The 19238-nt window shown below is 33.2% G+C and overlaps 1 protein-coding gene across 3 annotated transcripts in view; it reads left to right on the top strand.

The window, feature by feature from the left end:
- Nucleotides 1–18237, top strand: part of LOC114331378 (paired box protein Pax-5) — a 513967-nt gene extending 495730 nt beyond the window's left edge. For 2 of the 3 annotated variants that reach the window (XM_050652775.1, XM_028280947.2), the window contains exons 9-11: nucleotides 10102–10320; nucleotides 11539–11649; nucleotides 18014–18237. In XM_050652775.1, coding sequence (XP_050508732.1) covers nucleotides 10102–10320; nucleotides 11539–11649; nucleotides 18014–18237 — 554 coding nt within the window. Of the gene's footprint in view, nucleotides 1–10101; nucleotides 10321–11538; nucleotides 11661–18013 lie in introns of all 3 variants that reach the window. The other variant, XM_050652776.1, reaches the window with a different exon arrangement.
- Nucleotides 18238–19238: the final 1001 nt, after the last annotated feature.

The raw sequence follows: 19238 nt of genomic DNA, 5'->3' as shown, positions 1-19238 counted from the left end.
AATTTTTAAAACATTAATTGTCATTAATGTCACTGAATGTATTTTTTCATAGCAACGAAGGGCATCTGACGTAATATACTTGACGACGGAAAATTATCAAAAATTATCAGCTTAATTTAGATTTCTGTAGCTTTCTATTGGTCAGAATCTCCTATGAATGAAATAATCAACGTAATCCTCCCTTGAATTCTTCTATAGCATTTAGCTTGTGTTTATCCAGTTTGTGTGTATGCATCACAAAGCATAGACCCATTTTCTTTAAGCATATATCATATTCCTTAAAGTATCTTCGTGCAACATGGTCTGTCCTATTCCACTTCGGGGTATTTATTCTTTACACACAATCTTGTATACTCTGATTCTTCTTCAGGGTTTCATATCATCAGATCTCTTTCAGATAGGTCCAGCATTGTTCCATTGCATATTGCGTGATTCTTATCTTATTAATGTTTTCCTTATCGAGATTAAGATTTTTGCACTGTACTTGAAGACCTGAACTTTTTTTGTAAGTCATGTGAGAAGCTCTGACTGCTACACTCCTGTAGAATTTATGTCGTGATTACTTTTATCAATACGTATTTATGGCCCAGATATTTACACGAATGAATTTGTTTTTGTTTGATTTCCACCAATATTCTCATTGCTATGTTTTGGATATCAAATCGACTAATATACAGATAGATCCCATAATATACTCATTCTTAAGTTAATCCTTTTTTGTCAATTCGGTCACCTATAAATAGGTCACCTGTTTCTTCTGTTTTTCTTCGAGTTCTTACGTCCTTATTAATTCTCCTTTCTATTCTTGTGTCTCTTCTTATATAATATATTTCTAATACTAAGGGCTTTCTTTTTAGATCTGCATTAGGAGTCCACACTTCGGACTCATAGTTGAAAGCTAATACCACCATACCGCTATCCAATGTTTTCTTATTTTGATTTAAAATATTTTTATTCCACCAGAATCTGTTAAGACTTTCCCTAAGATTTTTCTACTTTGTTAACTTCTGTTTAATTTATATTTCCACCATTCAAAAGTATCAAACTTTGCTACGAGATATTTTAATTTCTGGACTAGAATCAATCACTGCCAACCAACACTTGAAATTTAGCATTGCTCTTTACTACATACTAGGTATTCTGTTTCTTCAGACTTATCTGTAATTTTCATTTTTTATATTTAGCCTTTTCATCGAAGAGGAGCATGCTCCAACTCTGTCTCAATCTCTTTGTAATACTATTAATACATTGTGACTGTCTGTTAGTTGTTCTAAACTAAATAAACATACGCTGTTGGCTCTATATGTTGCTATAATAAATCTATAAGTTTCCATCAATATTTAGGTCTTTTAAGGCTTCCCATAACTTTGATCTCGAAAAATTATCGATTTCTGAATAAACAAATGCCAAATGTAAATCCTTTGATACATCTATAAACTGTTCTGTTATTTGTCGTAAAATTTAATCAGTAAATGATATATCTGATAAAAAACGGCTTTGATTTTCTACAATTCTATCACTGCCTCCTATGTTCCGTCTTATGATCATTATATCATTAATAACTTTACTGAATAGTCGGCTTATTGCACTATTTACGCTCAAACCTCGATAATTTATCTACTCACAGAATTACATTTTAATTATAAAAATATACCCCAACTACAACAGAATAGAACAATAGAATATTTTCTATTCTAGCGGTCTTACTAAGTTATGTTTTTCGTTCTCAAAAACTAATAGCAAATAATAAGATATGAATTATTTTACAACACTAATTAATGGGTTCACAATGGTGGTGGAACACTGTTGGTTCAAATGTTCGTTGTTATTAATCCTACGTAACTAATAGGGTCGAATTCGTTAACTCCTTTGGCGCCAATTACAATGCACGAAATGAAAATTGAAACTACCAGGATAATGGATCCGTCAATGTCTCCTTATCATTCTGGTAAGTACTGATAAGGACAACGAGGGTACTTTTGAATGGTGGAAGGTTACAGGTGGTTGTGGTTACTAACAGGGGAAAGCATGGTAATAGAGTTAATAGAGTATAAAAGTACATAAAATAAATAAATTCCTAGAATTATCTAAACGTTTGTATTACATTATAATGTCAATAGTATCATGTAATGATAATCAATATTTTTTACAATATACATACAGGTGCTTATGCTTCACCATAAAACTTGATATAGTATAAGTATATAAAACAATATACTTCTCCATTATTAAAATATCGCTTCATACCCTTTGACAATAGATATGTGGATATGAAGCTACATGTATACCTGCCATATATCTTTCAATGCTAGTTTAAGAAAAGGCAAGAGAATGTGATAGGTACTTGGAGACACCACCATTTTAATAGACTTTTAAACAAATATATTATTTACAGTTTTTTCAAATTTATCCATCGCTTACATAACGATAACGAAAGGAAAAAACCGATAGGCCGAACATTACATTGATGCATTGGAAGGAAGAAATTTTGAAATAAGTGACAAAAAAATTAAATAAATGATGACAAAAATACATCAATTGTAATTTGTGTCCACGCTCAACTTTTTTTTCAGATCTAGCCTCTAAGGGAGCGTTCAAGTATTACGTAACGCAATATTTGAAGATTTTTAATCCCCTCCCCCCCAACGTAACGCACTCTTATGGGAGTTTAACTATTGCGTAACGAAATTTTTGAAGATGTTTGACCCCCCTCCCCAACCTGCGTTACGTAATACTTGAACGGTCCCTAACTGATTACTTTTAAACTTTAAATAACTAATATAAAAAAGCTAAAGAAATAGATTTGGGTAAAAATATGTTCTTGTGGAAACTGCACACATACAGTTTTATTAGTAAAAGAATAAGTTACATGCATAATGCCATATTCTATAACTACAAAATAAAGCTTTAAACTTAGACAAAAATATTTAGAAGAAAATGAAGTCAAGTAAGAACAAAAACCAATTTAGAAATAAATAAGTGTACCTAGAGAGTGCAGACATTAAAAATAATGCTGCTTAAATGTTAAGTATGTCCTGTTAAACGTAATTAACGCATAGCCGTTTAATGTTGGATTAAACAGCAAACTGAAGAAATAAACTTCACAGCGTTATTCAAAATGGGAACCTTCTACATTTAGATAACACGTTCCAGATATACACGGAAATTTAACAAGAATGATTTTTATGTACCTACACACGTACCTATTTAAAATTAAACAAGAAAAATATAAAAAATAAAAAATTCGCAAGCATCCAGATACGACACGCCTCTGTATTATGCGATACTTGCATGTGGTTTACACCTATTTTTGCATGTTCACATCTAGCTATTGTTTCGTAGATTAAATTGCTTGTTTTTGCTTACATCATATGACATTGGGTTTACTAATTAGTCAGATAATATCTCATTAGTTATCAACAATTCTGCTACCTCCAGTTTGTTGGAGGTTTCCCATGTGCTTTGTTTTTGTATAGATTTATCGTTGTAAAAAAACGTAGTAATAATATATGATCTTGGAAATTCATGTGCAAATTAAGTGGTGTCCATTTGATTGTTTAATTTTTTCCACGCCATTGACGTCAAGTTCAAAAAATTTGCATAACTTTGCGTAATGTTTATAAGAATGTTTCATTCCATTGTCTTGCTATTATAAGATATCAATTTAAGTCAATCATTGGTACCATTAAAAGTTTGTGTTTTAAATAAATTCAATGCATCCCTCAAATATGGATTATTGGTATAATGTGACATTAATGGCAATGGTTCCACGGTTAACAGCAGTATGAACATAATTTAAGATATTTGGTTACTTCGCTGATAGCTGCAATTACGTTCCAGATAATATGCATAGTGATGCATATGTGCATAGTGATGCATATGCATATGTGCATAGTGATTTATATCTGCTTCTGTTTTCTGCTTCACAGTGTTACAGCTAGTTCAGTCAATATGAAACGCCAACAATGCCATCTTTAGCCTGTCTCTACTACTTCTTTTATAAACTGTGTAATTATTTGTCTTCATCATCATCCTCATAAGTGGCTCGACAATCCGTTGTTGAACTTAGCCCGCTCGCAAAGAAGTTGCCACTCCTGTCGATTCCTGGCAACTTCCATCTTCTTTGTGGTCGTCTTCTACTTCTTGTGTCCTCTGGTTTTGTTTTGGTTAATTATTATTTCGAAGTTGAGCTTGCCCTAATCATCTTATCTGTACTCTCCCATTTTAGCCTTATTAACCCTTAATTTTCCCTAATAAATCAAATTTTTATTTTTACGACCAGCCTCGTTTTTAGCTTTATAACCTAGTTCTCCATGTATCGCTCACATGTGCATTAAAATCACTGCCAAATTATCTTCAGTATTGCTTTTAGTTTTTACTTTCCTCCCTGATCAATTCGATTTTTTTTGTCTATTTCGGTGACATTAAATTTTAATTATTTTGTCAATAGTAGATGCAAGTACTCATGATTTAACTTTTTATCGTCATCAAATAACTTTTTATTACTGGTAAAAGGGGCCGACATATTCCAGTGCTTACTATGGATTCATCAGTAATTTTTTATCAGTCGTAGTTAATTTTTTTAAATCAATGTTTATTGATACTGAATAATAATAAGTGGAAATATATCAATACACCATATCTTCTCGGGTTCTCGGGCATTTTTCATCGTCAATTTTGTAATATTTATATTTTTCGTTTTGTGTATTGCCTTTTGATCACTAATTACTTCTTGATTCCATCTGACAATGGCCATAGAGCCCGTAATAATTGTAATTTGATTTAACAACAAATTAAATAAAAAAAAGCAAGTGGTGTTAAACGTATGTAACAAAAAATAGAATTGATTCGCCCCTCTGAGAAATCAAAAATTACAGACACAACAAACCTCAGGGAACGTGGTGTATAATAAAATATAATAAAATAGTTGTTTAAAAATAATCTTAAAACGCTAAATAGATATATAGTTCTTCCACTGTAACTCTGCACATTGTCAGCATTCGTTTTATAGGAAATAAACCAAAATATGTGAGCCAAATGTACGTCAGACACGTACGTATCGACAGATCGTGTTCTTGTTGTTGGTAAATTTAGGTTTAGATTTAAAATGGTTACAAAAAAGAACATGTAGTAACAAAATATACGATATGAGAAGACTAAAATGCCAGGAAACAAAAGAGACAGTCGCACGGATTCTTTCAGAGAAGCTAAGTAACATGGCGCAAACATATACCTAAAGAAAACAAAAACCCTTAAAAAATATTTAACATTTTCCCGTTGACCTGGTTTTAGCACTTTTTAAATAACTAAGTGTTAGTTTAGAGGTTAAAAACATATATTGTTTGTTATTAGCAAATTCTGAGTGTGATGAACAAATTCTGATTGCTCAGGATCATGACGACTTTAGTTACATTTACATGACACGGAGACTAATAGAAGAATATAACAAATGGAGTCTCGAAATCAACATTAAGAAAACTGAAGCCATGTGTATTAGGGAGACAAAGCAGTCCATTACATTAGACGATGGGATAGAAATTAAACACTGTGATGAATACAATTACCTGGGCATGAAGATAAATCAAGATGTAACACTCGATGCTGCTATAAAAGACAGAAATATGCAGGGTAGAAAAGCCATAAATCAAACAATATCTAAAGCGAACAAACAGCTCATATACAATATTATACTTGAAGGTATAATCACATATGGCAGTGAAGTTTGGCCACTGAAACAAAGAACAGAGAAAATGTTACTAGTGGGGCCGTTCAAGTATTACGTAACGCAGGTTGGGGAGGGGGGTTAAAAATCTTCAAAAATTGCGTTACGCAATAGTTAAACGCCCAGTAGAGTGCGTTACATAGGGGGGAGGGGTCAAAAATCTTCAAAAAATCGCGTTACGTAATACTTGAACGCTCCCTAGTAACAGAAATGGACTTCTAAAGAAGAGCAGCAGGCAAATCAAGAAGAGATCGGATACCAAATAAGAGAATACGAGAAATGATGGTAGTCACAGATACAATAATTAACAATATTGTTAACTGGAACTTTTTAATCTCTTTGTGTTTTTTGAGCTATCGTGACATATAGGGGAACACGGGGTGGAATGGCACGTATAATTTTGATGCCTTGACTAGTCAACAAGTTTTTATTGAAGATGAAAACAAACTGCAGAAATTAATTAATCAATTATTCTAAAAAACAGTAAATAGAATAAAACTTTAGAACAAATCAAGATTGTTGACAATTTTACTTGATACAAAACGTAGTTCACTTTTCCCGTTCTGCCCCGCATACGGATTTAATTTTTTAATAGGTTTTAATGAACACAGACATAAGAAAAGCATGGAAAAAAGTATAAATAGTGGGAAATAACTATTAATATTACGCTTAACATAATTTTTAATTTACACATAATTCACAGATTAAGACTGATTCATCATCCTCACTATCTATGTCTGCACAAGAATTATGTGCCCAACTGGAGCACGATGAGCATGCTACCCATCCTTCATTGGAAGTTAAATAGAAGTCTTGGCAGTATAAACACTGGGCATCATCTTCTGTGTCACTGGAATGAGAGTCTCTTGTCTTGTCTTTCAGACCTTTATTTAATAACACCCTCTTCTTTTTAGCCACCTTCTCTTTAGTGGCTTTATTTCCGTCTCTACTGAAGCTGACTTTTCTTTTTTACTCGCTCTACCTTTTTAGCCGCCTTAGTTTTTGTTTCTTCCTTGGCCTTTTTCAACTCTTCGAAGTACCTATTTTTTTTTATTGTTTGTTTACTGTGCAATCAGTCTAAAAAAAAACAGACCATAAACACATTTGTTGAAATTTACAATGGCCTGAAGAGAAATATTTCAATAAATATTTACTCTACATGAGTATTACAATTACGTTTACAATTAGTGTTTCTTAAAAGTTAAGAATGGTAAATCTAATGGAAATTTTTGCTTAAGGCGTCTTATTTGTTGACTATTGTCTAATAAATTTAGCGCTAACACATTTGGGTGGTTTTCTAGTCGCTGTAAATATTTATCACTGTGTGACACTATCACTTCACTCACAGTTGGCACTTGAAGGTCTTGTAGGATGTCTTTGTTGCTTACAAACCACGGCGCATCAGTTATTGCTCGTAACACCTTGTTTTGAAACCGGTCCATGATTGCTAGATTGGATTTTGAAGCAGTGCCCCACAACTGTATTCCGTACGTCCAAATTGGCTTGAGTATGGCATTGTATGCTAGTAATTTATTTCTCAACGACAACTGGGATTTTCTTCCGAGCAACCAATAGTATTTTCTATATATGGTATCAAGATGTTTTCTTTTTTTCCATATATGAGTTTTCCAAGTGAGTCTCTTGTCGAAGTACCTATGGCGAAAAAGTCGGAATTGCTGTTTTTTCTTTTTTTTCAAAAAGTTCTTTTCTTATTCTGTTCCGCTTTCGGTATCGGTAGAACATGCTGAGGAGAAGCAGTCGGGAATGACGTTAGGTTACTTGTAGCTGAAGGAATTTGAACAGGATCTGGCATCCATGAACACTGAGGAAGAATGGGTAGGTGTTCACCGTTAGATGCTGGTATTTTAGAGTTTGTTTCGATGAGTTCAGTAGTGGCATCATTTTGACTAATTTGTTCCTCCTCAACTACTTCACCTGTCGTTGACAAATCATTGGCATTACTGAGCTCCAAGTTATCATCTATTTCTATTTGAATATCTGTTGGTGCAGATGGGAAGAAATCGTCTTCAGTAAATGCATTAACATCTAGAGGCTAAATTCCTGTTTTATTGAAGCCGTTCAGTGCTGTTTTAATTGTAGCTGCATTAATAAATGCAGTTCCAAACAACGATGCAATCTGAAATAGTCACTACGTTTCCAGGGTTTGATCTTAACCATATTCGCACTTCCTCTTCAATAGGTCTGTTCGTACAGGAATCAGAAACTATCACTGACTATCAGCAACTGCACGACGCATGCGTGTTTCAATATTAGCGTTCGCACAATTGAAACACGCATGCGTCGTGCAGTTGCTGATAGTCAGTGATTCCTGTACGAACAGACCTAATAAACACTAATAGGCTTCATCAGTGAAACATCTAAAGGCTGAAGACGGTGCGAACAGTGGAGAGGAAAGCAGAGCAATATAACTCCGTTATCTCGAGCAAGATCAATGAGTTCAAGGTTCTTCGTATGTGTCGAATGTCCGTCGAACAGAAGCAAAACAGAAGTATCTTTTGTAGCCTTAGAAAAATATATAAATTTTTTAAACCAACTGACAAATGTTTCTGTTGTAACCCATCCCGAGTCATAGACTTCTGCTCAACCTTCAGGTGGCAATCCCAACTCAAACTCTTGCTGCTTCCGTTTCCTGGGAAGATTAACATCGGGGCCATGTAAGATCCACTGGCAGAAAAACACAACTCCACAGTCACAGTTTCACCTCTCTCAGATGATGTTAGTGTCCTTACTAGTCGTTTCCCTTTCGTTGCTAAGATTTTAGAATGTCCCTTTGGATTCACGCTAATACCGGTCTCATCACAGTTGAAGATACGATCAGAAGTCAGTTTATATTTATCAATGCATTCTTTTAGAAGAGATTGGAATTGTGCTTCAGCTACCTGATTAAAGCCCATCGCACGAGCTCCAGAGGTTGCCTCAGATTTTCTTAAACTTAAATCGGGATGTCTCTTCAAAAAGCCATTAATCCAGTCTTGTCCTGCTGTTTGATTAATTTGGTTAAAATTATGAACGATTCCATTGCGGTGTGCTAACTGATACGCCAGCCTGCGCAAATCTTTCATGGATAATCCAAACAATCTTTTTTCATGTCTTTGACGTAATTAGTAAGTTCTAACTCCTGCTGTTCATTGAAAATATATATAAATTTTCCTGACTATTTGTTAATGCGAAATTCCGAACTATCTCGCTTTTTCTTGACATATCGGGGCAATGTTGATTTTGGTACACCATATTGAGACGAAGCTTTGTCTAAACTTATATAACCATCAATTACTGCGGATATTGCCTGTTCCATCGAATCCACAGGCCAATTTTGTCTCTCTGTTTTTCTAACATAGTTTCGCACCATCTGTAACAAGAAGACTTGAAGGTAGTTTTTTCTTAAGCAACAAAAGATATAGCGGGGCGGAATGAGACATGTCTCATTCTGCCCCGAAGTTCGTTATTTTGAATTTCAAAGTTTTGTGAGGTTATATAGCAATATTTTAAAGAACTATGGGGGTTTACAGCAAGTTACAATGTCTTTTTAAATAGTACGTAATGCTTAGTAAGCAATAAAAAAAATTTAGCCACTTACCTTCAAATCTAAAATGGACAGAAAATGCAACAAAACCACTAAAATTCACAAATACGTTATAAATACCACCTTCGCTTCGCAGTGAACAATGGCGACTGCCAGTTACAGAACTACTCATCGGAGCGTAGCTTACTACCAAATATCGTAGATGGCAGCATAATACATACGTCAAAAATTACAAATCTCATTCTGCCCCGCCGGTCCATCCACCCCGTATTCCCCTACAAAGGAGAAAGACAGCATATACATACAACAAACATAATTTATGATACCAACGCAAATAGAAACAACATGCAAAATAATTACATTATTAATTTGAATTAACTACCATTTCTGTTTAGAATTGATTTATTTTGACGTTTCGATTTGTATTTCGGAAGTCGTTCTTACAAATTAAACAAATTATTTTGAGAAAGATTTCCAAAGCGGAAATCGAAATACTAAAAATGCCTAAAGAAAATGGCTTCAAAATAATGAGGCAAAATCACTGGGGATAAAAAGATAATTAATCACGTAAACGTAAAAAGGGTAATGTGGACTGACGTCTTCGTCGTCTTCCCGATCAGATGAGTAAACCAACAAAAGCCATCAGATTTATCGATTAGTAGAACAAATTTCTAAAAGTGAAAGACCGTTGGTAGTTTCTGTTATGATTTTTGTAATATTTTAGTAGAGTTAAATAGTTGTAAAAGCATGATTTGCCATTATAGTCCTTATTTTGTTTATTTTAATTTTGTTTTGTGTTATTTGTGCTAATTTCTTTTTGTTATTGCATGCTTAGCTGAAACTAGTTCCCCGTACAATGGCGTTGTCGGTCTGGGTGCCGCTGTGGACGGTTCATCACCAGGATTACCACTCGCATTACCCGCAGAATCCGGAAGTCAACCCGCATCGCATACTGGGTCTCCTGACCCTGCTGCTTTGACCGTTCTTCAACCGTCCAATGGAGCTTCCCAACATTATACGACGATGTTACCAAATTTTGGGTATTCAACCACAGGTAATGAGAATATTCTGATCGAGATTATACTAACAAGGCTTCATATTGTTGTTATACCGGGGGAGAGAACTGAGTTCTTTAAATTTTAGACTGAAAGTTTAAACTTTTTACAAACAACGCAAACTATTTAAAAATAATTATCACGTGTTAAAATAAAATGATACTTCTAAAATAAATCATTTATGTGTAAATAAACCGTCAGTTTAAAAGAAAAATACAGAGAGGTTCAAGATAAAGGAATACATTAAGTTTTTCCAGAATATACCACGTCCATTTTTATTTTTTAATTATGATTTTTTGACATATATGCCATAATAGTAACGTCATCCATTTGGGCGTGATGACGTAATCGAATATTTTTTTAAGTGGGAATGGGGCCATATGGTAGCTCATTTGAAAGGTTATTCAATTTTATAGTCAGTAATATAAACATTACGTCATTATTTATACAGGGTGTCCAAAAAATATTACTGCATTCTGTAACCATAGATTACCGAAAAATCTACCGAAATGATCTTTAAAAAACAAGATATGTACCTACTTATAAAACTTTTATATTACAGTACCAAAGATACCGAAAATAAACAACTTGTTTTCAAAACAAACGGCAGATTGTTTGCAGCTTTTCTTTTTATTAGAGATAGTACGTCCACTTGCAATTAAAATTTATATAATTATTGGAAGATATACACAAAGTTTTCTAAAACACATGTCAAAAAAGCCGTTAATTAGTAGACTACCGATGAATCCAAATTATTTTAAATACCTATTTGTAAGAAAGGATCAGGTACTTCTTAAATGAGTATTTTTACTTTTGTTGACAATGGCACTTATAGATCAAACACCATAATAATTAAAAAGACTTAAAAATGCATCAACCATTTTTCACAATCCATTTTTGAATTTAGGTCACAGAAGAGAATTATTATTGTACTCTACAATTCCTAAATTTTCCTGGAAGTATTGTGATAATAACTACGATTTAATAATATCATACCGAACTTGATAACAAAATAAACATGATGATTGACATAATACTGACAACTGTTTTTTTCGGTGCAGATAATCTCGATACCAGGATTCGTATTTATTATGATTTATTATATAAATATTGTTTACTACCTTTATAATAAAAATATCCATTAATTAAATACGATTACGATTTTTTAATAACCGATTTATGATAGTAATTAAGTATTAATTAATTATTATTTTCAGCAGGCACCACAATGGTACCAGGAACTGATTACGCTTATAGTACTGCATACAGTCAGTATGGAGCAGCTTACGGCACTTATGGATATGGTAGTGCGTCTAGCGGGTTACTTAGTAAGTAAACAGTGAGTATTGTAGCCATTTTGGAACCACTTGATATTTTGCATCTTAGGAGGCTGTGAAAAATGTTAAATTCAGACGATAAAAGCGTTCAGATTTTTTCGATATTAATAATTTAAGTATTGTTTATCTGACATGTTTAACCAAAAATAAAGGGAAAATTGTCATATTAAAAATTGAATTAATTTTCTAAACCATAAAAATTAAAAATTTGGCTTTTGGTTGTAAAGTGGAGAAAGTAAAACAATTTTTTTACTAAGTGATTGATATCACTATCAACATCATAAAATCCTTCTAGTATCTGCTACAGAACATTTACAATTTGCAATTACCAATGACCAAATTATAAGGCATCACTTTATCAATAGCACCTACTGAATTACTTTATTACATTTCCTACTCCATTACTAAAATCAGATGGATCAGTTTATAATGTGAATGTACTAATTTTTTAACTAAAATATTAAATAGTATATAGAATAACTATTAGCATTCTATTAGGTACTGTCTAATTTAAACACATTTATTGTTTTAGGGTTTATATAAATAAAAACAGATTCCTTGGATGCAAAAAATGTATTCGAAGAACAATCATACACCAAAACTTTTTAAATTATCCTTTTTGTTTAAGTATGCGTTTCTGAAAAAATAGTGCAACTATTAGAAAGTTTTGTAGTTGATTGTACATATTAATTTAGAAATTGATGTATTGGTACTACTTTACAGATACTGTTAGTGAATTTATTAACAACTAGAATACATATTTAGTATAATATTATGGGCTACACTACAAAGTTGTATTATTTTACTTTAATTTTGGTTTGGTTGAGATTTGGGATTCTTTATTTCCTAATGTACTGACAAAGATTTTTTTTACATACAACCTGTTTTAGTTACATTTAGTAACATTTTCCTGCCATTGTCAGAACAAACATTTTTTTCTGTTGAGAATACTCTTGAACTAAACTTACCGAATTTTCCTTTTCTCATAAGCCATGCAAAAATTACATGGTACTTTGGTCTAGAGAGTCTCAGTAAATATCGTGTAATGATGTTTATTAGGGGTAGTCAGTAATAAATTTATTTATCAGATATATGCGTATTTGTTTATATTTTACTATAAAACATGCGGCATCCATAATATCAATCCGGTTTTGCCAATTGCATCAGAGTTTTGTCAATTGCATAATAGGTCTGGATCCCGCTTATGAAAAAAATGTTGATTAATAGCAAGCTGAAAATTTGTTAATAGCTTAAGGGTGTCTAGTCGGACAAACTTTGATATATGGGAACACTGGAACAGGGGCAGTTTTAATTGTGGAAGAGGTTAAAAATTTGGAATGGTCAGACCACGAAAACGGCACATGTATTTTGTCCGACAGAACAGACTTAAACTCTTCGAACAGAGATTAAACTCTCATGCAAAAATCAGACTGCTATTTATCATCAAATGGGCGTTTTAATGAGTGGAACATGTCGAATATGTCAAATGACAGGAATTATGACAGGTGATAAATAGCAGTCTGATTTTTGCATGAGAGTTTAATCTCTGTTCGGAGAGTTTAAGTCTGTTCTGTCGGACAAAATAAATCTGCCGTTTTCGTGATGTGACCGTTCCAAATTTTTAACCTGACAATTAAAACTGCCCCTGTTCCAGTGTTCCCATATATTAAAGTTTATCCGACTAGACACCCCTAAGTTATTAACAAATTTTCAGCTTGCTATTAATCAACTTTTTTTCATACACGGAATCCAGACCTATAATGTTACAAATATTTATGTTGTATTTACAATAAGTGTGCATTTGTTCATTTCTGGCCATTGCAAGTTTAGATTATCCATAGGTTTAAGTTTATATCGCTGTTCTCTCTGTACCTATGTTTTTGTCCTGATTTCAACATATGTTAGGTACTCATGCCCTGAGCATGCGGTTATATCTTTATCCTTGAACCTATATGCGGTTTATACCCTATCGCATATTTAATAGTACATATAGCCCAATTACAACAGAATTAGACAAAATTGACTTCAAAAATGTATAACTTAACATAAGCCCCAGAAGTCCAAAATCATGAAATGTACTAGATGAATTTAGAGGGATTGTGTATTCTAAGTCTAAATATTATAATATAAATCTGGTGAGTGAACTAAAGTATCTATTAGGCTCGAGGGATACTTTTGAAATCAGCAGGTAGAACGAATAACCAAGAAGACGGTAACTACGTTAATGGTAGCCAGACGAACTCGTGGAAAAATGTGGGGTCTAAAACTAGACATGTTATAATTTTAATCGGGGAGGCGAGGATGCGATGTTATAGATTATAGACTACGAGAAATACCTGATAACGTACAGGTTAGATCAGGACCAAGGCCGGCCCCATGGGTTTGCGATCTGGGCGGATGCCCAGAGCGGCAAATTTTAGAAGGCAGCCAATTTTTGTCTACCAAGGGTCTACCGGGTATCTACCCGATCTTGCCTAGGGTGACAAAATCCCTAGGGCTGAGTCTGATCTGGACATAGTAACATCATAAATGAAATTAGTTATTCGTGAGCCTAAAAAAAATTCGAAAACAAACACATAATTTGTTTTCATCTTCTCGTCTTATTTATGTAGTTGCTTTTTGCTTTAGTTCCTTTTTATAAATTTTTTATATTATTACTACTCCTCATTTTTAATTTACAAGACTCATTGATTTGAGATGTTGATATTGATTTCAGGTTCTTCAGTTGTATCATCGCAAACTATGTTCCTTGTTAAGCTTGTTCCTTGCATTTGCTTCCTGCATAACTTTTTCTAGTGATGAGCAAAACAAGAACAAGACCAAGACCAGGCTAGTCTTGGTCTTGGTCTTGTTCTTGCAAGCTTGGTCTTGGTCTTGGTCTTGCAGCTAAAAGGCAGTCTTGGCCTTGGTCTTGGTCTTGCACTAGCCGGTCTTGTTCTTGGTCTTGGTCTTGCTGCAAGAGTATTGCTGGTCTTGCTTTTTTGGTAGTAATAATTTGAACCAAACAATTTCGAATAAAATACACAAAAATCAAATATTTTTTTACTTTATTTAATATAATTAACTTCTTTATAAACTAACTAAAACATACTTTTTAGTAAATTCATACATATTTACCATACCTATTTATAGACCTAATACTATAACATAATAACTAAACCTATTAGGGAGTTATAAACGCTTAATTCTGTAATTTGTTATCTTGCAGTTCTTTAATTTTATTTAAACTACATTGCTCTCGTAGCACGAGTTATTCGCACTTTTTATTTTCACATATTTTTAGATTGAATACCCATTATGACATTAAAAAGTTGAAAATATTCGGATGTGGGTAGTAAAAACTAGAATTTAAAACACACTGAAATGATTCGCATGCATTTCAAGTGCGGCACATACTATTTGTAGTACTGGCCCTTGCTGGTGAAAACCTAGATTCTTCTAAATAGTTTTCAACTATGAAATCAGTAAAATTCTTTACGCGTTTGTCATCTGGGATTTTCACAAATAATTCAACTTCCAACTTTCGTTGATTGTAAAAAATTGATCCAAAAAATAATTTTAAAAATTTCCCAGTATCGGAATTTTTGTCATTATATTCAGAAACTGAACCTAAGTTTTGGATTTTGCGATACCAAGCTTGACACATTACAATCGACAACCAGTTATTTTTTATTCAGGCCACAATGCTTTCACAGCATTGCGAATCCCTTTTAAAAATCTATTCTGATATTTTTTGGTATTAATTTTAAATTTAACGACCTACATTTTTCCTCGATTATGCGAAAAGAATTGAAATAAGTGTCAATATTTTTATTAGACAAAAAAGCGAAAACTACTGGTACATAAAAACCGTTTTTAATGGCATTTTTTTTTAATGGATTACCCTATCTATAATTACATTTTTTTGTCTTCCAAGTAATTTCAATTGTCCTTGAACTGTCGCCGTTTGAAAACTTGCCTTCTGGACACTTTGATGGCTGAGAAAATGCAAACCGTTTGACTTAATCAAAACGACTTAAAAATATAACCAAAATATTATGTATTTTAAAAATTCGATATTGCTTAAGGTTTATTACAATGTCAGTATATATTATTGAACTAAAATAATAAAGTTAAATAATAAAAACCAATTTCGCAAAAAACTGCAAGAGTCTTGCAGGTTGGTCTTGCATAGTCTTGCAAGGTTCGGTCTTGGTCTTGGTCTTGGTCTTGCATACCTGGTCTTGGTCTTGGTCTTGCAAACCAAAAGGTGGTGTTGGTCTTGGTCTTGGTCTTGGTCTTTGGTCTTTCTGCAAGACCAAGACCAAGACCGCAAGACCAAGACGAGTCACGCTCATCACTAACCTTTTCCAATATTATGCTAAACATTACAGATGATAATGGATTTTGCTGTACCTACTCCTTCCTTGACATCAAAGGTTTCGGTTAAATTATCGCCTATCTTAACTTTATTCGCAGTTATTTCTAGAGTTAATTGTATCATTCTAACAAGTTTTTATTTGGACAAACACCCAAATCTTGCAATGCTGTGAATAGTTCTTTTCTTCCGACTCGATCGGAAGCCTTCTTAAAATCAATGAATAGAACCATTGTGGGTTTATTGTATTCATGGTTTCGGCTTCTATTTCTCTCAGCGTGACAATTTGATCTACAGTTCTTCTACTTTTCCTGAACCCACACTGATATAATCCTATGCTATTATCAGTCGTTGCTGTTATAATCTAATCTATTTTTAATATTAGTCCTGTCGCCAGTGGGGGTACAACGGCCTCCTTAATTCAGATGGACTTACCCAAGTTTTTTTTATGTATTTTGACCCGTAGAACACGAATTTTTTGGGTAACAGTCGATCCGGATGTCGATAAGATTGTTATAAACAAAGAACTTGAGGAATCACATAACAGCGATTATTCGCAAAACAAAACATTGTTTTGTATTTTTTGGGTCATTCTAAGCAAAAAATATGTTTACAAGTTTTTTCGTAGGATGCATAGTTTTTGACATAAACGCGGTTGAACTTTCAAAATATCGAAAAATTGCAATCTTTGAACACGAATAACTTTTGATTGAAAAATAAAATAGCAATTCTGCTTACCGTATTTGGAAGTTCAAGTCGAATTCTATCGGTTTTGATTACTTTCATTGCTAAAAATTAATTATTTTATTGTTAAACAAAGCTATAAACACATAGTGATTGAATGATGTTTTCAATGCATTTCCCATTTGAAATCGAACGAGTAGGCGCTCATACTCACAATTTCTATGTAGATTACGTACATTAAAACGCATGCATTGGGCACGGGAAACACTATGTGTTTATGGCTTTGTTTAACAAATAAAAACTTAATTTTTAGCAATACAAATAATCAAAACCGATAGAATTTGACTTGAACTTTCAAATGCAGTAAGCAGAATTGCTTTTTTATTTTTTAATCAAAAGTTATTCGGGTTCAAAAATTGCACTTTTTCGATTTTTTGAAAGTTCAACCGCGTTTATCACTAAAACTATGCATCCTACGAAACAAATTGTATGACCATTTTTTTGCTGAGAATCACCCAAAAAATACAAAAAGATCTTTTGTTTTGCGAATAATCGCTGTTATGTAATTCCTCAAGTTCTTTGTTTATAACAAATTTATCGACATCCGGATCAACTGTTACCCAAAAAATTCGTGTTCTACGGGTCAAAATACATAAAAAACTTGGGTAAGTCCATCTGAATTAAGGAGGCCGTTGTACCCCCCTGGCGACAGGACTATATGTATGGCTAGTATTTAATACGCTATGTTAAGTAGCGCTATGCCTCTATAGTTCTGACATTATGCTTTACTTCCATTTTTGTGTATAGGGCATAATATCGCATCTGTCCTCTTCTTTCAGCAGGTATCACTTCTTCTTTCCATACCTTTCTAAGTAGTTTCTGTATTTTCTCTGCTAGCTGGTACCCTCCATATTTAATCATTTCCGCTTTTATGTGATCACTTCCTGGGCTCTCGTTCATCTTTAAATACCCCACAATATATTGAATCTCGCTTATGGTGGGTGGTTGGTGGTTGTTCTTCCTGTTGTTGATTTTGTATGTTAGCATTATATTTTTTTATTAGTTTCGAATTGCTGTTTTTTTTATACGCTTTTCATTCCAATCCAGTTACTAACTAGAAATAAGTTATGATACCTAATACCTACAGCCTACAAAATTTGTTCAGAGAGATTGTTTAATATTAAGTATATTTTATATCTAATATTATAATACATAAATAACAACACAACTGTTATCTGGTACCAAAACTAAAAAACGTTATATTTCCAATATAATTTTTTTCAAAAATTTCTAAATATTAAATTTACCTTTCAGATAGTGCGTATTATTACAACGATATTACCGCCAATGGAATCAACAGCAATGAGCCAGCACAAATCAGTTGCGTAAACTCAAATGCAAACACAGACCAAAGCAGTCGGAGTCCTCTAGCGGCGACTAGAGCAAATTCCCTAGCCTCAGCCAACTCACCGACCGAGAGTGGGAGCGCTTGCCTCAAAACAGAAAACATTTTTACCCATGATCTGAACTTAGCTTAAGGTTTCGCCGCTAGACTGTACGAAATTTAGAAAGGGACGGAAAATGTTTCATATTTAAATTTAGAGAGAATGTCTATATATTTTTCCGCCTTGTAGGGCAAATTATGTATGTACGAGTATATACATAATATTAACAGTTAAAAGGATAAAGTACTCCATATTATTAATTTTAAGCAGATACACAACTTTCTCAATAATTTATGTGTCTGGGCTGCCATCGCCATTAACACTGTGGTAGGTATTATTGTTTATTAATTTACTAAATTTTACTATATTTCTCGAATGTCAACATCAGTGCGCCTCCAAATCACAATTACAACGTGAATTTGGTCAGACTGTCTCCTTGTCGATCTAACGTATTTGGAGTTCTACACTTATACTTATAACATGTTGCTTATGTTATAAGTACAATTTTCTACTATTCTTTGTATAATAATATATTTTTTATGCCCTGGGAGGGGTTCTTACCCCCAAAACCCTAATTTGTTTGTGCGCCACTGTTTTAGTATACAATTATTTATCTACATACTTTCCTCATTTTAGTAAAAATCAGTGGTTCAGGGGGTAGACGCAAAATATTGGCCAATGCTATTATTTTTTTTTTCGAATGATGAGAAAACTAATAAGTATTTTTGATAAAATTAAACGCAGGATGAAAATCTATTACCGAGGGTCGAAAGTCCCTGACAACGTCTGTAATGTTTATTTTAATATCTAAGTTACAGGGGTGAAAAAAAGGGGTGATTTCATCCAAAATAGTCCTATATATGAGACAGTTCCTGAATTATACTTTTTGCGAACGCACGCGATGTTTCGCGAGTGCTATTTATACATCGCGTAAGTTCGCAAAAAGTACTTCACGCACAGTTTCATATAATATTTTATCTACGATAAACAAATAAAGAAACTGTAACTCTTCGTCACTGGAATTCATTTCTATTCTACAATTTTTAGAACTTTGACATTTAAAAATTCTAACTTCTTCTCCTTCTTTTAGTTTC

This window comes from Diabrotica virgifera, chromosome 6 (assembly GCF_917563875.1).
Source record: "Diabrotica virgifera virgifera chromosome 6, PGI_DIABVI_V3a".
NCBI lineage: Eukaryota > Metazoa > Arthropoda > Insecta > Coleoptera > Chrysomelidae > Diabrotica > Diabrotica virgifera.
This window is presented reverse-complemented; position numbering and strand designations above follow the sequence as displayed.